The 16,800-nt window shown below is 37.7% G+C and overlaps 1 protein-coding gene across 1 annotated transcript in view; it reads left to right on the top strand.

Annotated features, from left to right (window-relative positions):
• Positions 1-16,318, top strand: part of CHSY3 (chondroitin sulfate synthase 3) — a 331,984-nt gene extending 315,666 nt beyond the window's left edge. Inside the window, exon 3 of the mRNA XM_027775293.1 lies at positions 14,012-16,318. Coding sequence (XP_027631094.1) covers positions 14,012-15,574 — 1,563 coding nt within the window. The 3' untranslated portion in view covers positions 15,575-16,318. The remainder of the gene's footprint in view (positions 1-14,011) is intronic.
• Positions 16,319-16,800: the final 482 nt, after the last annotated feature.

Genomic DNA, 16,800 nt, shown 5'->3' on the forward strand with positions numbered 1-16,800 from the left:
GGTTCAGATGGAATTTTCCAAGTTATAGGATTCTTACTCTTCAGGAAAAATATGGTGATATAAGGAGAACAAAATAACTTGCATCAGATTGAAATAACTTATCTATACAAATAAATTAAGGAAATTTTATCCTTACCAGGAAAAAAGCATGCAATTTCCTTAATAGAGAACACCAAAGATGTCCACATGCAGCTTGTCAAGTAATAATAACATGGCCTCTTATTTCCCCTTCATTTCAACAGTGACCTCATGAAGACAGTTCAGTTCCTTAGTTTTCAGATGGTGATCTGAAGTCAAATGTTGGTGATAGTAAGTGTATTTAAACCATATCCTGGGGAAAATTTAAGGCCATTCTCACTTAGTTGTGTATTCAATACCCACATGAATAATAATAGTCAAAACACATAGCAACAACTACAAAAGCCATAACTACGATAGGATAATTGCTCATTTTTATATAGCAGTTGCCGTATGCCTCGTTCTTTTCTAAGTGCTTCAAGTACAATGACCCATTTAATACTAATAATTTTATACAGTAATTACTATTATGTTCCTCATTTTATAAATGGTTAAACTGAGGCACAGTGACACTAAGTAATGTGTCCAAGATCACACGGTTATCACATTTCAGAGCCTGTGTCTGTCCTTGGCACGCTGGCTCCAGAATCTGAGCACAGAATTGCTCTGCCCACCTCCCTGAATTACAACGAGACATACAAATGGAAAAGGCCTGTTCGTTTCTCCTGGGATATGTGTAATTTGAGAGAGAAATGGCAAACCTCTGTAGTACACGACAGCAGGCAGTTGAAGCCATTAAGACATGCACTTGTAGAATTTCTGAGTTCTTTAGGAAGCAGGATTTCTTACATATAGTTGAAAAATGTGGCAATATTTGTGATGTTATTCAGACTACTTGTGTTAACAAGTAGAAGAAGGAAAAACAGGAGTTCTAACTAGTGAGAGAGGAAATGGATGAGAAGAGAAGAAGGTACCCGGGCTCCTTAAAGTGAGACCACTTAGAGGTGAACCTTTCAGGAAACCACTCCTACTTCCTCATTTTAAGGCCCTTTCTGAAGCTACTGGAGTATTACTAACAAAACACAGATCTATTGTTTAAGGATAATAAATGTATATGTCATAACTATGATTAATTTGTTTAAATTCATGTTTATCAAAGATACACATGTATTCATTAAAATGTCAAATAATGTTTTGATGTTTATAATGAAAAACAAAACAAAACAAGATAACGCCTTGCCCTACTCCACGCTCCTGATTTATATATACAAATTTTGTAGCCAGGCTAGCTGGTAAGTTTGGTGGTTGAGGCAGCTGGAGCCCACAAGGCTGACTACACTGTTCAAGTCCTAGACCTGGAAGTTTGAAAAACATGCTGGTCTTGTGTATGTGCATTCCCAAAGTCCAGAGAAGAGAATGGAGAAGAAGGGACATGCAGTGTGGACATCCCTCGTTCAGGGTGCTTTTTCCGTACCTGCCTTCCTACTTCCCTCTCCAGCAAGCATATACACACTCTCTGGCAAAAATTTGAAAAAGAAAATTTGTGACCCAGCAGTTGTGTGTGACACTGGAGCCATCCGGAGAAACCCTGGGTCTAGTTCCTAGGTCACCCTGTAAAACACCTGCAGGTGAATGTGTGCTCTGGGTGGATGAAGAACTGGGGGCATTCTGGGACAACAGGACTCTCTGAGAGGTCCCTTTCCCTTTCTTTCGCTTTCTGTCATAAGAAATAAACTTTGCTCTAATCCCTTCTTTTGGTGTTTTTGATGGCTACTTTCACTCTGCTTCTTACCTGTTTTGCCTGTGTCCTATTTTGACTTCTTTTCATCCTTCTCTTTCATTTGAAATAAATTACTCAAATTTTGCTGATATTTGAGCTGATACTTACAAGTCCATTTAAGCTTTTTGGAAGCTTCATGTGAACTCAACTACTCCATTTTTGTAGGGACCATGTTAAGAAAAAGCCAGCCTTCTTGGGACCCTCTAATAGCACTTTGTGTAGATAAAGCAGACTTCTGCAAATGCAAGGGTTGGGATCCCAATGATAAATCTGGATATTTTTCCATTTTTGTTTTTTAAAATATTGAGTTAAAATATTTAGTTTGATTTTTCACAGCCCTGAGTAATTCTTACTGATTCTTTTTTATGTCTCAGTTTTGGTCATTTTCTATCTACTCTATTCTTTCTTTTTCTTCCCATATCACACAGGTATATCTTGCCCTCTACTGCCTGTACTTTAGATGGGGCATAAAATAATTTTATTGAGTCGTCAGAAAAGTTAGGACGTATTTTTCTATGTTTTTCTGGGCAAAAATGTGTCATGACTTCTCCAACAACCTAAGAATTAGATATGTATTCATAGTTGGTGTTTGCACCAGTCACCATCTTTTTCCCAGGTTCATCAGGTTTTCTGTTCATTTCATTGCCTAAAGAATCCCTTCCTTGAGCCTCCGTGCTGCTGGAACCTGGACTAATTGCCCTTTACACTCCTGTTTCTACCACATCTTCCTCTTTCCTGGTTTTCTCTCAGTTTGGTAAAACAAATCTTAATAGTTTATAATACAACTCTAACCTGTCACATGAAGTTCATAGTTTCACTTAATGTTAATTGTTGTTTGAGGAATGTGCTTGAGAAAAAAATCCCATGAATTAAGAAAATGACCCATATTTCTTCCAATACTTTATTAATATCTTGGTTAAGTGTAGAACTCTAGGTTGGAAGCTGTTTACCACCACACTTTGAAACATTTCATTCCATTGCTTTCTTGCTTCTGATTTTCACTGAGAAGTCTAAAGGCATCTGTTTCCTGAGCCTTTTATCATTCTATTCCCAGGAGGCTTCTAATATAGTCTCCGTGGATCGAGTCCTGGACCCGGCAGCTTAAACTCACGCCGGGCGCATGTGCATGTGTGCCCAAGATCCCGAGAGGAGAATGGAGGAGAAGGGATTGCGGTGTGGCCATCTCCCCTGGGGGGGTGATTTCTCACTTTCTGTCTCTCCGTCTCCCTTTGTCTTTCTGGCGAGCACCCATGCCCTATAGCAAAAACCTCTCCCCCCAAAAATTATATATGTGTGTGTGTGTGTGTATGTGTGTACGTGTGTGTGTGTGTGTGCATATATATATTTTACTTTCTTGTACCTGAATAGTCTCTGCTTCTGTCGAGATCACTGGTTCCCTTGATAGTCTTCTCAAGATTAAGAATAAGGAATAAAATACATCTGATTAGAAACTCAGAAAAAGTTAATGGTTCTTGTCTGCTCTGGCAAGAATATCCCGTAATCCAAAAACTGTAGAAAAATATTTTCTGTTAATTTTTTTTTGTGTTTATTTTTTTGCTCAGAGAGGACAGTTGTCAGTCTGTAGACTGACTGAGTATTTCAGTCCTACCCACTTTTACCCTTATTTCTAGAGATTCCTAGATGGGCTTTTAAGGTTCAATTCAAGTTGATTCTAGGTTTTGCCCATGCTACTTAAGGATTCCGTTTTCTATAATCTGTTTATCCTATTATACTTTATCTCTGGGGAATCAACTTTCACAATTATAGTATGGCATTCTCCACGTCTTTTAGCCCCTCTTGCAGTGTGTATACCTTTAAAGAGTCATTGTATTATTATTCTCATCTAGTTCAAGAAATAGTAAACATGGAAATTACTGTTGAATATATATACCATTTTTGCTTCAAAGTTGACTTGAACATTTTGTCTATCTTCCAAAACATTTTGTTCTTTTATTGAATATTCTGGTTCAGCAAATGGATTTGATACATATTGAGTTGTTGGAAAGCCACAACACAGTTTTGCATAGAAAACATATGTCATGACTTTTTTTGACAACCCAATAGATTCTTTTTATCTTAAGAATATCTTCTTGAATTGTGTCTCTCCTTTTTTTTTTTAGTGATTTTTGGGATAGGGCTCACTGAAGAGACGGAGAAAGAGAAAGTGAGAAATCACTCCCGCAGGGTGGATGGCCATGCTGCAATCCCATCTTCTCCATTCTTCTCTTGAGATTTTGGGCATGTACACACATCTGGTGTGAGTTTCAAGCTGCTGAGTCTGGGACTTGAACCACGGTCAGCCATGTAGGAGTCCAGTGCTTTAACCATTGCACCACCTGCTGGGCCCTTGATATGTCTCTTTAAATGTGTCTTCTCTTGTCTATTATTAATTTTTTCAGTCACTCTTACTATTTTTTTGGCCTTTCTTGGTCTACCTCCTATTACAATTTCTCTTTAATTCATTGCAACTCTTCATTTCTTTTTCATTTTACTTAGCTTCCCTAGTTCATTCTCTTACTGGTAGCTTTCTACAGTGCTTTTTTTCTTCTTCTTTTGATTTTATTTTCCTGTCTGTGATAGTTTATTTTTATTCATTATTTCTTAGTTCTGTGAGCTGACATTTTATCTTACCATCGCATCCATGAGATCTTATATTTCTGTTTTGTTGTTTCTGAAAATACAGGCAAATATTTCTTATGTTTTTGAAAACAGTTGCTTCATGTTTTCCTTGGTCTCTTGACTTCTTCTGGAGGGTGGAGGAGTCGTATTTTTTATCAAATATTTTTTTCTTGCTGAAACTTTTGTGTTAGTCCTATACCATTTTTCCTTTTGAGAAAAATGACTCATCACTGACAAATCACCGTCTCCTGGACAAGCTATTCACCATAGAGTTATTTTGGTGAGGGTGTTTGTTACAGTTATAGGCTTGCTGATTTATACATGCACACACACACACACACACACACACACACACACACACACACACAGCTTTGATTTTTCCTGTTGCTTCAGATTAAACCTGCTTCATGAAAACATGGGTTAAGTGTTTCATTCTTTCAGTAGCTCTTTCTCTTCTCTGCAACTAAATGTTGCCATGGAAGTTTATTCTGCCAACCTGGCTCACTTAAGAGCTCACACCCAGAGTAGGCTTTACGTATAATATTTTCCTTTTCTTTTCCTTTTTTTTTTTTTTTTTTTTTTATAGGGCCAGAGAGACAGAGCGAGCAGAGAGAGAGAGATGCAGAAGGAAAGTGAGAAGTCACCTCTCCGGAGCGATGGCTACACCACAATCCCTCCTCCTCCAGTCTCTTCTCAGGATTTTGGGCATGCACATACACATGTCTGGCACTTTCTATCAGCTGCCAAGTCCAGGACTTGAACTGCACAGTCGGCCATGTGGGATCCATCTGCCTTAACTTCTGCACCACTTGATGGCCCTATGCCCAACATTTTCAAGCAGAGTATTTTCCTGATGCAGTGGGTGTGGCAGGGTGATCAAGCCCAGTACCTATGCTGGTTCTTGTCTGATGCTCACAAAGAATTAGAAACATGAACAAATGGAGAGGATAGTAAGCAAAGTTTATTAGGGATGGAAAAACACGCCTCCAACACAGTGGAAAGGGTCCCTAGTGGGTTGCTGGCTTGGGGCTCTCGTCAGAGGTCTTTATCCAGCAATCCAAGCAAGGTCTAGCTTTCTGAAGAGGAAGTGGGCTTAAAAAATAGCTAAAAATTGTCCACGAAGTCAACATTCTTTTTGTTCTTTTTAAACTGATAAATGAGGTACTTTATTGCTAAAAGGTTCTGTGGGGCTCACCAACCTTGAGGAGCTACATTCTTTGGTGCCTCTGAGCCACAAGACCATAACCTTGGTGCTGCAGATTGTGACGAGGCTACTCACTGCTCTAAGCTCTGTTCCGTGTGTGAGCAGTTTCTTGTGTGAGCAAGCTGCGAGCAGGCAGTGGGAGCTCATCGTTGATTTCTAGCGACAGCAGTGAATGATTTTTATTACGAGCTAACCAGAGTGACTCCATCTCGACCAGAGTTGGCTCCAGTTCATGGGTCTGTACCCCAGCTATAGATGTGTGGAGCCTACCTCCTACCTCACCGATGCTTTCTGAGACCTTGAGCACTTCTGCCACTGTCATTGCTCTGCTTGGCCTTTTGTCACCAACTGCTTCCTGATGACCCCGCTCTACCTCAGCGACTTTTGGAAATTCGATGCATATTTTGGTGACTATGAATTATTCCAGTCTTTGGGATTCGTTTGTTTATTTTTATCTTCTGTGTACAAGAGTGACAGATACAATATCCCCAACAGGGTCTTGGTGCCTCAGTTGACCCCTAGCTTCAGCCAGCCACAGACTGTGGGTATCCACATGCTTGGCGTACTCAGAGAAGTCTCCAAATAGGAACCTGAATCTCCCATGTGGGCACCCTTGCAGAGTGTCACGTTTTAATGGGCCACCTCCTGCACCAACTCTCTTCATTTTAAAAGCTGAAGTTTGCTGTATTTAATTTTTACAGTCTTTATTGTATTTTAAATAGTCTTATCACTGTGTAGTTTTCAACAGAATTCTCCCTTAAGTGTACAGTTTAATGATCTTCAGTCCTGCAACCACTACCTCACACTCTGCCTCTACAAACTTTCCATTATTCCAAAAGTTATCTTATGACTCTCGGCAGTCACCCCTTACTGGTTTATTTTTTTGTTAGTTTGATCAGTTGTTTTTAACTTTTGTTTTGTTTTTAGATTTTAAAGCTTCTTATTTACATAACTATGATAATTCCAGAAATTACCTATGTTATGTTTTCATAAGCAATAATTTCAAGAGGGGTAAAGTTTAATGTGGTAGAGGAGTAATAATAATTAAAAATACAACTATCTCTTGGCATTTATTTTTCTCCTTTTCTTATTATATATAGACCTGTTTTTACAGCCTCTTAGTGTCTTTCTCGGGAAGTATGATTATGGGTAGTACACTCAAAGCACTAGGTCAGTCTGGACAGACTGGTGTTAATTGCTGCTATGATTGTGTTATTGTGAAATGAGTTTCCTTTTCAGCGTAAGTCTCTGAAGTTACAATGAAATCAACTGACAATTCTTAAACTACAATTCTTATAGAAGAGAAAGCCAACTTAAATTTGAGGTTCTGAATTATTTTAAACAATCTGACATAATTTTCAAAGTAAATTTTGCACGTTTTTCTTAAAGCAGTTTTGCTACATTCAAAATGTTTAGATACATAGCAAAACTGACAATCACAAGAATTTTAGTTTTAGTTGTAATTTCATTACTCTCAATAGACTCTTGTTGGTTATATGAATCTTGATTTTCTGAAATCACCACAATCATTTGCCTTTATTGTAGTCAGATACCCCAATAGGTATTAGATACATTAGAGTGCTGAAAGTTTATGGCCAAATACAATTTTCCCAAATATGTGCATAAATGAACAATGTTGAAGTAAGTTAACTAAAGAATTCAACTCTCTTTCTCTGAAGACTCCTAGCTAAAAAACAAACAGAAAAAAATCCAAAACGAAAGACAAGGACCAGCAGATGGCATAATGGTTACTTTGCTGGACTCACACATAGTCTACCACAGTTCAAGTCCTGGACCCAGCAGCTTAAAACTCAACAGTGGGTGTGTGTGAGTACATCCCCAAAGTCCCGAGAAAATGGAGGAGAAGGGATTGCAGTGTGGCCATCCACCCTGGGAGGTGATTTCTCAGTTTCTGTCTCTCTCTGTGTCTCCAGCAAGGGCACAAGCCCTATAGCAAAAAATCTCTTAAAAAAAATTACAGTGTCTGGAGGAAGTTAACCTGTCTGCAAAGTGTTATTCACACAGAGCTGTCGTTTATTGTTTTCTACGTGTCAGCCACAACGCCGTGCTTTATATCCTTTTCTCTTAATTTAATAACATGTTAATACCCACTGAGGTAGTTGAAATTTTTACATTTTTAGATGACCCTAAGATTTTAAAAGATTGGCTAGGAAATAGCTTAGAAATGGTGGAGCCAGTATGCAAATCCATATCTGGCTGGTTCCATAGCCAAACTCTTAAACACTCTCCTGCCTGTCCTGTTTAGATTGGACCTTCTACATATAAAAGTAGAAAATCTGGGTATGTTCTATTCTTCATAATGGAAAATACAGCATAAATTAATATGCTGTCACTATGTTATACTCCCTAGAATATGCATGAATGTGTGTATGTGTGTGTGTGTGTGTGTGTGTGAGAGAGAGAGAGAGAGAGTTTTGTTATAGATTGTGTGCACTCACCAGAGAGAGACAGAGACAGAATGCAGGAAATCACCCCCTTGGGCATGGACACACCACAATCTCTTCTCCTCCATTCTTTTCTCAGGATTTCGGGCATGTATGCACATGTGCCCAACCTGAGTTTTAAGCCACTGGGTCTGGGACTCGAACCATGATAGACTATATGAGTCTAGTGACATGACCATTACGCCCCCTGCTGTTTCCTGCATGTACTACTTTTAAAGAATGTCTCCAACATTCTCTTAACTCTATGATATTTTTGCAAAGGAATACGTTAGAAAGATAAGCACTGTATAGACAGATAAGACTGAAATGATAGGAGTTAGTTACATGTTTCACTATGAAGATAGCGTTTGTTCTTTAACAGAATGTCACCCTTATCAAATTGTACAGCATTGATCACAGTATCCCTAAATGAGATAGATAAGTCTATAATTTAACAGCTTGCCTCTGAGCAATATTTCTTATTATACTCACTTTGCTTAGTAATGTAAAGCATATCTTTGAAAAGAATAGTTTTGGAGAACCAATCATTTTACATTTGGTATCATTAGTTGTATATATGTGATCAGAATTTTTATTTTTTAGGTTTTTACCATAAGATGGATGTGCTTGCTGGAGAGAGACAGACAGAGAGAAAGTGAGAAATCACCCCCCAAGGGCAATGACCATGCTGCAGTCCCTTTTCTTCCATTCTGCTCTTGGGATTTGGGGCATGCATGTACCTACGATCAGTGTGATTTTCAGGCTGTCAGGTCTGGGACTTGAACCATGATTGACCATGTGAGAATTCAGCACCTTAACCACTATGCTACCTGCTGGCGGCAAGAAAAGCATATCTTAAGTAACAGTTCAATGAATGCTTAGAAATTAAATATACACATTCAACCACAACCTAGGTAAACTCAAAAGAACATTATCAGCTTTCCAGAAGCTTTCTTTTTCTTTTACTTTGATCATTATTCTAACAGCTATTAGAATAGGTTAGCTTGTGGGACCAGCAGTTAGCATAATGGCTATGTCGCTGGACTCCCATGTAGTTGACCGTGTTTTGAGCCCTGGACCCGGTGGCTTAAACTCACACCAGGTGCGTGTGCGTTTGTGCCCAAGATCCTGAGAAAGAATGGAGGAGAAGGGATTGCGGTGTGGCCATCTCCCCTGGGGCATGATTTCTCGCTTTCTGTCTCTGTCTCTCTCTGCCTTTCTGGCGAGCACACACACCCTATAGCGAAAACCTCTCTGTTTCAGAGATTTAAGTAAGTAGAATAATAGAATAATACAAATATGAATTCTTTTGTTATGTCCTTTTTTTCACACTTGTTCGGGAGATTCACCCATGCTGAGACTAGTAACATTTTATTCTTTTAATTGATGCATTGTTTTCCAGTATATAAATATATTTATTTGTCTACTCTACTCTTATCCATTTGGGTTACTCTTGGTTTTGAGGTATTATGAATAATGCAGCTATGAAATTTTTTATATATTTTTAGGGATATGTATGTATGCATTTCTCTCGGACATATATCTAAGGGTAGAATGACTAAATCCCAAGAAATGTGTGTACTTATTTTTGTTGATATAGTTTTTCCCAGTGGTTGAGCCAAGCTACAGTCTCACTGCAGTGCATGAGCATTCTAAATCCTCCACTTCCTTAACAATGCATGGTGTTATCAATCTGTTTAGTTTTGCCATTCTTGTAAGGCCATTATGTTATTACACTGTAATGTTAGATTGCATTATTCTGATGATGCATGAGGTGGAGAGTATTTTTATGTTTATTGAATATTTGTATAATCTCTCTTGTGAAGTCTTCATTCAAGTTTTATTTCCCACTTTCAACTGGATTTGTCTTCCTCCTTCTGATTTGCACAAATTTACTATATGAAAGGACTTCAAAACAATTCAGAAAATGGAATTTAAATATAAGTTTACTTTGGTTCAACGAAATTTTGGAATTCATGCATTTTCCATGAACTTTTTCTGGGCATTGATCTCTTTTCCATATCATATATTAAAATTTTTTCTCTCCCACTCGGTAATTGACTTCTTATAATTTCTTAATGGTGTTTTTAAGAAACAGAGTTCTGGGGTTGGCAGGTTACGTGGTGGAAAAGGCGTTGGATTCCCATGTGGTTGACCATGGTTTGAGTCCCAGGCCTGGCAGCTTGCTTTCTCTCTCTCATTCTCTCTCTCTCTCTTGCTCTGTCCCTCTCTGATCAAATTTAAAAAAATAAATAAAGTTAAATAAAATAGTTTTTTTTTTTTTGAGAGATTTTCACTGTAGGGCGCGTGCGCTCGCCAGACAGACAGAAAGAGACATAGAGACAGAAAGCGAGAAATCGCCCCCCAGGGAGGATGGTCACGCCGCAATCCCTTCTCCTCTATTCTCCTCTTGGGATCTTGGGCACGCACGCACACGCGCCCGGCGTGAGTTTTAAGCCACCGGGTCCAGGACACGACCCGCGGTCGACTACGTGGGAGTCCAGCAACATAGCCATTACGCTAACTGCTGGTTCCTGAAAATAGCTTATTTTTTTAAAAGAAAGAAACAGAGTTCTTAATTTGACATAATGTCATAAGTCATGTGTAGGTTTGTTTATGGACTTTCTATTTGGTTCTATTTGTTTACTCTTATACCAGTATCATGCTGTATTAATTTCTGTAACTTCGGTCTGTAGTGTATCTGCTTTAAGATTTTGAATATTTTTGAATATTGTTTATTTCTACAAAAATTTTAGACTCAACTTGTCAGTATAAACATATATATGTGTGTGCGTGTGTGTGTGTATATATATATATATATATGGTGGGATTTTGTATTGGGATTGTATTGAGTCTATAAACCAAACTAGAGAGAACTGATATCTCAAAGTAAATCCCACGTATTCCAACCATGTATAAAAATTTAATGTATCAAAATTATATTGTGTTTATTCAAGGAAAAAAGTCATTTAATTAACTTCAAACTCTATTCATGGTAAAAGCTCTTAGCAAACTAGAAATAGAACGAAGCCTCTTTAAGATGTTGAGATATGGACAACCTCATTCATGACTCTGGAATTGGAACAAAGGTTCTTTTATCACCACATTTTATTGAAGGTCCTGGCCAGTGAAACAAGAGAACTATCTCAGACTTCTACTTAGCAGGTGGCTTCTGCAGAATGAAATTTCCAAAAGATGAGACATTTCATAAAGGCAGCCAATCTGGAAACTGATATAATGCTACTTCTACTATTAGTCAACTAGTTGCCACAGTCACAAAACCACTCAGATTTGAGAAAAAGAGAACTAGTCCCTATATCTTAATAAAAGGAGTGTAAAAGAACTTTTTTTTTTTTTTTTGAGAGAGATTTTCACTGTAGGGCGCGTGCGCTCGCCAGACAGACAGAGAGAGAGACATAGAGACAGAAAGTGAGAAATCACCCCCCAGGGGGGATGGTCACACCGCAATCCCTTTTCCTCCATTCTCCTCTCGGGATCTTGGGCACGCACGCACATGCGCCCGGCGTGAGTTTTTTAAGCCACCGGGTCCGGGACACGAACCGCAGTCGACTACGTGGGAGTCCAGCGACATAGCCATTACGCTAACTGCTGGTTCCCTAAAAGAACTTTTTGACACAAATCTGTCACAAGATTTTACATGTTAGGAGCAGCTGATTTTTTTTTTTAATTCAAATTTAAACTCTAACTTGGTTGGGATAAATGAGCTCTAATGAGATTGACCATAAAATCCTGAGTCACTCATTTGCTTCCTTGAGGTCTTCCTAGGGATCATTCTACTGATTTTCAGCATTGAATGTTGCTATGGAGAATATTATGATGTTGTGGCAAGATTCACTTTTTAATCATTTATAGTGAAGCTGGGTTTTGCTTGTTTATTTTTGCCCTTTTATCCCTTCTTGGACTAATTGCACATAGATATACATCTTTCTCTATTTTAAGGAAAATATATCCCTCAGACATATTTTAAATATCTTTATCTCCCTCAATAGGTATTCATATAAATTAAATATACATGTACACATGTGGAGATATATAGATTTGTAGATATCACCAAGCCTTTCAGTTCTATTTTATATTTCCATTTTCCTAAGTTTTCTCAAATCTCTTCTTCCTGTTTCCCTGAAATCTCTTTTTCTGTTTCTTGCAGTATAACCATCAATTTTTTTAATCTTTTTTTTTTTTTTTAACACAGCCAGGTTTTTTTTTCTCGTCTGTAGACTCATTTATCTATTTTTGACAGTTTTTTTTTTAAAGAGGCTATGTTTTCTCTATCTAATATGTCTGTAATTTTTTATCTCTTTCTGATATGTGTTCCTTCATTTGCAATATTTCTTTCTCTTTGTCAGTATATCTGCAGACTTCTCAGGATCCTGCTGCCCACTCCTCCCCCCCAAAAAAAATCTCGGCCTCCTTCTCTTTCCTCTTCTTTTTTACTTATATTCATCTTCAATGAGTGTAATGGAAGTTTCTTGACTGACTGACAGGGGAGAAGTCAACTAGCAGTTTGAATTTTTATCTATTAAGTGTATGTTTTTCTTAATTTTTTTCTGCTTGTGTTAGCAAATTTGTTCTACACTAGCAGAAAGCTCTTCTGGTTTGTAAGAATTTCAAGTATGCCGAATTTTTGATATTGAATATTATTTTTATTTAACCTTAGTTTACGTAGAATTTACTATGTAATGATGGCATGTCAAGATGTTTAAAAAAAATCATAGGTTTCCTCTGACAAATAGCCTGTTATTTCCACTCTAAGCTGCAGGTCACTGTTTTACTCCTCAGGATGAGCCTATTATTTTAGAAAAATCCAAGGTCCACCCATTCTACCTCTCTCCCTCTTGATGATCTGTTATGGGATTATGGGCATATTCAATTTTTTGTTTCCTTTGATATTGTTTGGTTGATTTGAGGATGAATGGAGGCAAAGGTTCTTTACTTAAAAAGTTTGGGGTTGGGAACCAGCAGTTAGCGTAATGGCTATGTCGCTGGACTCCCACGTAGTTGACCGCCGTTCGCGTCCCGGACCCGGTGGCCTAAAACTCACGCCAGGCACATGTGCGTGCGTGCCCAAGATCCCGAGAGGAGAATGGAGGAGAAGGGATTGCGGCATGACCATCCCCCCGGGGGGTGATTTCTCACTTTCTGTCTCTATGTCTCTCTCTGTCTGTCTGGCAAGCGCACGCGCCCTACGGTGAAAATCTCTCCAAAAAAAAAAAAAAAGCTTGGGGTTAATTTGCAGTATTTGAGCCTATGGAAAGGATTTATAATCTCATTCATAAGGAAACTAAAAAAGATGATTTTATAGGACTAGAGAATATTTATAGAAGGGTGGCTATCAGGAGCTGGGATGGTTGGAAGGGGGATTTGGGAAATGTTGATCAAAGGATTTAAAATTTCAGTTGGATAAGAGGAATAAGTCCAAGAGAACTATTGTAGATATCATGACTGTAGTTAAGAACAATATATTTTATTATTGAAAAAAACTGGGAGAGTGGAGGTTAAGCGTTCTCACCATAAAAATGATAATTTTATGAAGTAATGCATGTGTTAATTAAATATAGTCATTCTACAATATATATATATACTTCTAAGCATTGTGTTGCATACATGACTTTAAAAAATCTCATGGAAAACAATTAAAATATGAGTATTTTGGTGCATACAAATTTTGAAATTTATGTATAGATTTTTTTCATACTACACATTTCTATGAACTTTTTGAAGATGCCTTGTACATACAATTTTATCTGTCAATTTAAAAACATAACAAAACTATGCTAATTTATTTTAAATATAAATGCTGCCAACCATATTTTATTATGAAATATACCATATCAATAACTTGTATTAAATATTTTTATTTAAATGTCTTAGGTTAGTGCTTTTTAAAAAATTAATTTAATGTCTTCATTTCTTTTTACTTTTCAGATGCAACAATTGTTCCATGAAAATTATGAACACAATAGGAAAGGTTATATCCAAGACCTTCACAACAGCAAAATCCATGCAGCCATAACACTTCATCCCAACAAGAGGCCTGCCTACCAATACAGGCTGCATAATTACATGCTCAGCCGCAAAATCTCTGAACTTCGCTATCGTACCATCCAGCTCCACCGAGAGAGTGCTCTTATGAGCAAGCTCAGTAACAGTGAAGTGAGCAAAGAGGACCAGCAGCTGGGAGTGATGCCTTCGTTCAACCATTTCCAACCTAGGGAGAGAAACGAAGTGATAGAATGGGAGTTTCTGACAGGGAAGCTCCTTTACTCCGCAGCTGAGAACCAGCCTCCTCGACAGAGCATCAACAGCATTCTGAGAACTGCACTGGATGACACCATCCTGCAGGTGATGGAGATGATCAATGAGAATGCCAAGAGTAGAGGACGGCTCATTGACTTCAAGGAAATTCAGTATGGCTACCGCAGAGTCAATCCCATGCATGGGGTGGAGTACATTTTGGATTTACTCCTCTTATACAAAAGACACAAAGGGAGGAAAGTGACTGTGCCCGTGAGACGCCATGCCTACCTTCAGCAGTTGTTCAGCAAGCCTTTCTTCAGAGAAACTGAAGAACTAGATGTCAACAGTCTTGTGGAGAGCATTAACAGCGAAACAGAGTCATTCTCCTTTATATCTAATTCTTTGAAGATATTATCTTCTTTCAAAGGTGCCAAAGAAATGGGAGGGCACAATGAAAAGAAAATACACATTCTCGTTCCTCTCATTGGAAGGTATGACATTTTCTTGAGATTCATGGAGAACTTTGAAAATACATGTCTTATCCCAAAGCAGAATGTCAAGCTAGTCATCATTCTTTTCAGTAGTGATTCTGCCCAGGATTCCAACAACCATATTGAATTGATAAAAGAATATCAGAACAAGTACCCTGATGCAGAATTGACCCTGATTCCTATGAAGGGAGAGTTTTCCAGAGGTCTTGGTCTTGAAATGGCTTCCTCCCAATTTGACAATGATACTTTGCTGCTATTTTGTGATGTTGACTTGATCTTCAGAGAAGACTTTCTCCAACGATGCAGAGACAATACAATTCAGGGACAACAGGTGTATTATCCTATTATCTTTAGCCAGTATGACCCAAAGGTGACCAATGGGGGAAATCCTCCCATGGATGATGACTTTGTATTTTCAAAGAAGACTGGATTTTGGAGAGACTATGGATATGGAATAACCTGTATTTACAAAAGTGATCTTCTGAGTGCAGGTGGATTTGATACCTCAATTCAAGGCTGGGGACTGGAAGATGTAGATCTCTACAACAAGGTTATTCTATCTGGCTTAAGGCCCTTCAGAAGTCAAGAAGTAGGAGTGGTACATATTTTCCATCCAGTTCATTGTGATCCTAACTTGGACCCTAAGCAGTATAAGATGTGCTTAGGATCCAAGGCAAGTACTTTTGCCTCAACCATGCAATTGGCTGAACTCTGGCTAGAAAAACATTTGGGTGTCAGGTACAATCGAACTCTCTCCTGACAGTCCAGGCAACACACATTGCCTTTTTTAAGGGGAGTTTACCTCATTGTTGGTTATTTTAATTTTATTATTATTTTTATTATTGTTATTATTATTATTGTTATTGTTATAATTTTATTTTTTTGTCCTGGTCTTAAACTACTCTTGGTTGTCTTCCAAAGGGTGTTTGTTGACCTCAAGCAAGAAGAGTCTGCAGTTCACTGATATTTCAGATTTCTACTGAAGTCAACATGTGTGTTACTTTTATATAATTTTATTTGAGACTGAGTGACATCAAGGCAATCAAATGACTTTTGAAGCTCATTTATCATGAGAGACAGCTTAGAAGAATGTTCTCTTGAGGCTTAAAGATGCAATATCGACTTTTATTTTGTTTGTCAAATTCAATGTGATACAAATATTTACTGGTGAAAGGTACCACAAAAGTGCTTTATGCTTCCTATGGGGAAGGGACTCTGTAACATAAACTTGAGTTTTGTAATTTATACAAGGACTTAAATATATAAACAATAATTTTCTTCATCTTTAGAATTTTTAAAAGTAAATGAACACCTATGATTGTATGTTTATTTTTTAAAAAAAGAAAAGTTTTAAAAATCGAGGAGTTTTGTTCCACAAGCAACCGGTACTGGCTACCCTGGTCTTATGACAATTATGAGCTCCTCACAACTGTCTGCTATAAATGCGAATGAACTTTATTTTCTCAAGGAAATAGGATTTAATTAAATATTCATGTACATTTTAGAAGCTTTATGAAACAATGTCCTTCATTTGCTGGCAAGAAGATAAAATATGACAGAACCTGTTTATTTATAATAAAACACAGGTATAACAGTATTCTTTTTCAAAAACACTGGAAAAGTTTTTGTTGTTTCCTTTTAGCCTCATTGGTTGTATTTCTTAGCGGTCGTATTCACCAAAATGTGCTTACTGCATAGGCTGGAAGAATTAAGGGGTTATGGGTATGCTGTTTGTGTTATTATGCTTTAAAGCCTAGATTCATGAGTGATTAAAGTGAGTAATTTCCTTTACAATAATTTACAACCTGGGGGAAGCTTTCCTTCTCACTCTTTTTAGGTCTTGGATTGAGTTATTCAAGAATAGTTCAGAAACTGCTTTTCTATAAAAGGATTGATAAGTATCTCAAAAATACAACACTCACTGGGGAAACTATGCAAAGTAAGTTTTATAATTATTAAAAAAACAGGGAACCAGCAGTTAGCATA

Source organism: Tupaia chinensis, unplaced genomic scaffold, assembly GCF_000334495.1.
Source record: "Tupaia chinensis unplaced genomic scaffold, TupChi_1.0 Scaffold000541_1, whole genome shotgun sequence".
Classification (NCBI taxonomy): Eukaryota; Metazoa; Chordata; class Mammalia; order Scandentia; family Tupaiidae; genus Tupaia; species Tupaia belangeri.